This window comes from Haemaphysalis longicornis, unplaced genomic scaffold (genome assembly GCF_048455015.1).
Source record: "Haemaphysalis longicornis isolate Haplotype H1 unplaced genomic scaffold, Haemaphysalis longicornis Haplotype H1 scaffold_4, whole genome shotgun sequence".
NCBI classification, from domain to species: domain Eukaryota; kingdom Metazoa; phylum Arthropoda; class Arachnida; order Ixodida; family Ixodidae; genus Haemaphysalis; species Haemaphysalis longicornis.
In genome coordinates, this window is record NW_027526361.1 from 151,890,087 (window position 1) to 151,895,846 (window position 5,760).

Below are 5,760 nucleotides of genomic sequence, written 5' to 3' on the forward strand. Positions count from 1 at the left end.
GAGGATGGTACACGACCGCGGTGATTCACGAGGGAATGCAGGTGGACGGCCTCTCGTTTAAGGCCCCTAGCGCAACGCATGCCGAAGAAGTAGCGATCGCCCTCGCAGCTTCCCACGGTACGTCTAAATTCATCCTATCCGATTCGCGAGGAGCGTGCCGGAATTTCGAGCTGGGTTGGATCACCACCACCGCTCAGGCAATACTTCGAAGAGCTTGTCGGGACAAGGACCCCACCTTCCGATATCTCGTTTGGACTCCAGGTCACCAGGGCTTACCAGGGAACGAGGCTGCCAACTCGGCCGCCCGCGCACTCAACTACCGGGCACCCGGCGTAAACCCAAACCCAGAGCCAGATAGTTATCCACTATTATCATTTAAAGACATCGCCGCCCAATACAGGGAGAAACATCGTCTATACCCGCCCCCCCTCAGGGGGTTAGGCAAGGCCAACGAGCGAACACTTATCCGCCTCTATACAAATACGCTACTGTGCCCGGCTGTCATGAAACACTTCGACCCTTCTTTCACTGGCCTCTGTCAGTACTGTGGGGAGGTGGCCGACACCTACCACATGGTATGGGCATGTCAGAGAAACCCTTCCCTTCCCCCTAATCCCTACCCCAAAAGAGAGGACTGGGAGGCGGCCCTGCTCGGCTGCCTGGACCTACCGGCTCAACAGGCCTTGGTTCAGCGTGCTCGGACAGCGGTCACGACCAATGGGGTCCCCGAATAGGGACTCCACCTAGTTTTGTGAGGAGGGTGCTATCTAATAGGGACGGCTCTCTCCAAGCTACCTCTCTGTAATATATCAGTTAATAAATGTTCATATCCATCCATCAAGTCTTCGCCACTTCTGGTTTGCTGGGGGACGCGCCGAATGGGACGGCCGGAGCAACAGCGCGCCGCCGGCAGCCGATCGCGGAGGCCGTGGGCGCACTCACACGTTTGCATGGAGGAGAAGAGGGGTGCCTGATCTGGGGGCCGTGCTTACAACGTCACCTATAAGCAACAGACGCTTATAGCAACAGACGTTATAGCAACAGACGTTTGACCACAGATATGGCGGCGCACTTGCATGGTTTCCTGCATGCATTCCACGCCATTGAATACCGGCCATACCTTCAAGGCTTACGCGTTAGTGTGAGCTTTCGTCATTTTACCAGGGGCGGTATTCTCGAGTTTTGTCCCTTTTGCGTCCCTTTCAGAAGTGTCCCTTTTGGCGAGCCATGATTGGCTAAAAGCAAACAACAGGAAATGACGTAACGCAAGCGCGCCAAACCTACTACCAGAGCCCACTGCTTAACCGGAAGTACGTCACAATGAAAGGGACGCAAAAGGGACGTTTTCAAAAGGGACAGTTACGAGAATACCGCGCCAGATGTTGCCGGATGAAACGCACGCCATGAAAGGTGACACAAGCACTGGCGGGAAGCATAGCAAAGTGCGCGTCATAGCTCTTCTGTGCACTATAGCATGGATAGCAGCGACGGGCACGTGCCCTCCGTCATCGGAAAATCGAAGAAGCCGCGTTGCTTTAGGAGCTGTGTTCCCGTGCACTACAGGCCCAACGCTGAGGCGTGGATGACTGGCGATTTATTCGCGGAGGGGCTGAGCGAGATCGACCGTAACATGCCGAGGCAAGGCAGGCGCGGGGCCATGACCTCGGCTGGGACGATTTCGTTTGTGCCGATGAAGAAGCTGACGCTGCGGAACCATGCACGGACGATGGCATTGTTAATGAAGAGCGGGGCAAGAGTGATGACAGAGTCCTTCAATGCTTCTCTGGTCATGAAACTCCCGGCCAAGTTTTGTACGGGGACAAAGGCTACCGCGAGTGGCGCCACCGCAGATCGGAGGGCATCGGGCGGCCGCCGCTGCTGTGTAGCCAGACCAGCAGGCAGGAACGCAGTAGCAGCATTCCCGTTCGGAGGAAATGTTTTCGCCACTCACGAAATGATGAGTCCATTTTAGCGTCCCACGACACGTAAAGCGAAAGCACACTGCTGATAAGGCGGCGAGCGTCTGTTTTATCTTACTCCGTGGTCCGTTCCCTGCCAAACGCGCTCTGACCACGCCCCCGGCTGCCCTCCGATCAACACCATCGCCGCGGCGCGGCAGTGAACGAAGCTCTCCCATAGCGTGATGGCAAAGTTTCATGACCAGAAAGGCATTGAAGGGCTCTGGTGATGAGGAGGAATTGGATGCGGATGACGGCGGAACTTGTGAGCCCGTGCCCATAAGCGCACCTGTTGCAATGGGCTACATAGAGGACCTTAAACAACTTGTTTACGCCAAGGGCCTCGGCGAAGAGCTTGCGGCTGCTCTAAATGAACGGGAGACCGTCCTCATCAGTCTGCACCGCGCAGGAACAAACAGCCATCACGGACTTCTTTGCGCAAAAATAAATTGTTTTGACTTCTGATTTCTTTACTGGCGTCCATTTACTACGAACTTCGGGATATAACGAATGGAGGCCCCGTGACGCTCAAGTTCGTTATTAGCGGGCTCGACTGTAGTTCCAAAACACCTTAAAGTAAGCAGTGCATCGCTATACGAGTCATACTTGCGTTTTATTTTGCAATTCCGTATTTTTCTATTGCTTTGCTATGTGAGGTTAAATCTTTGCACAAATGCTTATTTCATGTTCGTACATTTCAGAAGTACATGAAAGGCAGGCAGAAGGGTATACAATTACAAGGGAGACAAATCTACATCCGGACATGGTACACACCACGGATTGCCATGGTTTTATTGCCAGAAAAGAGTAAAAGTACCGTTGTGAACTGCCTCGCATCCTGAATTGTACACCCTTCTCTACAAGGTGTACATGATATAAGTACAGGCTATAACGTTTACGATGGTGTTATTGCACAACCCAAACAAACGCAGAATTTACGTTAGAAAGCTGGTGCGAACATGTTAGCGTAAAGTTAAAAAAAAAATCCGCTTGTAGGCACTGAGGAAAATAAGATCTAATAGGCACAAAAAGAACGCAGTGAGGTTACAAAAAGTATATATAAAGGCAACGTCAAGCGAGTTCCATCTTTCATGGCGCCAAACTGAGGGTCACCGATTGGACCTGCGAACAACGGCTACTTTCCTTGACAGACATTGCCACATTACTTACTAATTGCCATCATAGATGTCACAAAACGAGCGTGCCAAACTCTTTCGAGCCGCCATTTTGACGATTTGGACCTGAGGCGACTTCAAACATAGCCGTGCTCTGAAGACGTGCGTGGAGTTAAACTTCGCACTCCGAGCGTGTGTACGCAAGAGAAAAAACAAAGTCCGTAATATTGCGTGCCCACAACGCGAACACCAAAAATATTCACAATGAGAAGCGAGCATAAGTTCGAAAAGAAAAAAAAAGTGTTAGAGCCCGTGACATAGCAGCACTCGGTCAGTTATCGAAGTACTTGCACTTTTTAACCGGGTTCATCTTTGTACCGGGCGCACACTGGAAGGCGTCGGGAAAGCTTGGCGAGTTGCGCAGCAGGAGGTTGCAGTCGACGACTTCGCCCTTGGAAGAGTTTGTCCCGCACAACATGAGGCAGAGGGTCATGAAGAACACCTTGGGTTCCGTCAACTCGTGGCTCAGCTGCAGTGACTGATTCGAGTGGGCGACGGCGCTTGAGAAGGCAGCGTAGGTTACCTCGAGCGCCGGCACCGCAGTTGGCAGCAGTTGGTGACTGCTCGAGTTGGAAGCCTCCCCGGAGCAGCGCTTCTGGTCCTGGAACTGCAGGTGGCTGTCGCGGGTGATCCACGAGGAGACCACCGTTCCGTTCGGGTGCAGCCTCACCCCTAGGGCGTCCTGCATCTTCATCACCTCCAGGGCGAAGAGGAAGCCGATGCCGCCGTAGAACATGGCGAAGGTGCCGTTCTCGTAGTAGACGGGTCTCCCCAGCGCCGCCACCGCCACGTCCACCTCGTTGGTGAAGTAGTCGTACGCGACGAGCATGGGAAGCGGCACGGGCCGAAACCTGCAGATCAGGTCGTGGAACGGAGTGGCCGCGAGTGCGCGCAAGGATTCGCGAGTCTTGATCCACAGGCGCACGAACGAAGAATTCCCGGCTTCTCGGCCACCGTCGGGAAACGTGGAATATATCTGCGCCATGTCGCGAAGCAGGTCTTTGTTGGGCCACGTTTGCACCACCATGTCTTTGAGCTTCACCATGGACGCTTCCTTGCTTTTGGCGTCGAGCCAAGACGAGCCGTTCACCTTCTTGCTTGCCTGCCGCATAATGAGCTCGAAGTTTGCGCGTAGCCTGGTGTGACGCCACTCTGGCGGGTGCAGGCGCACGTACATGGTGACGATAAGCGGGTTGTAAGCCATCTGGACGTGCCGTTGACAGATGGTCTCGGCGATGTGGATCTCGCAGCTCTTCAACAGGTTCCGGTCTACGATGTGGGCGTACGTCTGAACGAACTGCCAGGACAGGTGGTAAATTATTTCTTGGTCACCAAAGGTGTCAAATAGGTGACCAATCGCCTCTAGCAGTGACGGATCGCTTACAAGAACTTCGTCGGAGAGCGTAAATGAGTCGCCAATATTTATGGTGTCGTTTATTTGGTGAATCCACTCTGTTGAATCTACTGCGTTTGTGTAGTTTCCCAAATCCGACAGTGGTATGATCGTCGGGATTATAACTTGCTTGTTCGCCACGCTCAGAAGCGTGTCGATAATTGTTTTTTCTTCGTTGGCTATTTTTTTTGCCAGGGCTATATTTTGCGGTACCGAACCGTTATCGACAAATAGCCTTTCGTGATCAGTCCAGTGTTGAGAGTAGCTTCCGTTGGCGACCAAGTTATGGTGATTGAAGGCGAATAGGTACAATTCGACTGTAGCGCCAGGTGTGAGGACGATGCGATGTGTGCCGTTTCTTTTGAAGTTTTTGAGAACTCGGATTTGGAACCAAAAGCATAGTTTCCAGTTGTATATTAAATCCAGTAGAACACCAAGAGCGCTCACGTTTCTTGGGGGTGGTTCAGGCCAGGAAAGGTGAAGTTTAGTTAGGAAGTTCTTGAAATCGCTGAGGTCTGATGGGTTCCATGTCTTCTGGCTGGTGCAAGCTTGAAGCATATTGAGCGGTTTTCGACCTGCCTCGGTTTGCTGGGCTCCGCTCCGGAGTACTCCTTCGAGGCTTTTAAACCAGGAGGTCATGAGTTCGTGCAGGGCTGATGCTTCAAAGCTGCCGTACCTGTTGGGATAACATTAGAGTTGTTTCAGGCTGGTGGAATGCATTAAAGGGGCAATGAGAAAAAATTTGCGACTGGTTTTTTTTTTTCTGCGATAAGTAGCTAACGACGTATTTATCACGTGTAGAACCTCATTTCTTCAGCGCGCGACGGTTGTTTAATGAAAGCCGTTTATATAGCGGTTGGCGCGAAAGGATGGGTTTGGTTTAAACAAAGCTGCCCACGTTACTGTTGGACGGGTACCACAGGGCGAAGCTGCCGTAGAACTGCCGATTCCGCGTCGGCGGCAGTTTCAGCTAATGCTCTTGCGTACTGATCTCAACAGCTGCTTAATTAAAAAGCGACCGTAAACGTGATGCAGGCGCCGCGAGTGCAAATTGCTGCCGCGGCTAGAGAACGATGCGCGACGCTCTAGACAGTGGGTGGGCATACGCGCGCTAGGAGCAGCCGGCGGTTCTGCCTACAGGTCTGCCTACAGATGTGTTAGGCTTGACTCTGCGGCCGATATTCGATTGCCGTTCTCGTGAGCACTGTAGATGAAGATTTTAATGCGATTCGCC

The 5,760-nt window shown here is 52.5% G+C and overlaps 1 protein-coding gene across 1 annotated transcript; it reads right to left on the reverse strand.

Moving 5' to 3' along the window:
• Positions 1-3,404: 3,404 nt before the first annotated feature.
• LOC144180048 (uncharacterized) lies at positions 3,405-5,172 on the reverse strand. Its single transcript, XM_077708456.1, has one exon. It carries the CDS (start codon positions 5,163-5,165, stop codon positions 3,405-3,407), a length of 1,761 nt encoding a protein of 586 aa, XP_077564582.1. The 5' UTR covers positions 5,166-5,172.
• Between the last annotated feature and the right edge of the window lie 588 nt (positions 5,173-5,760).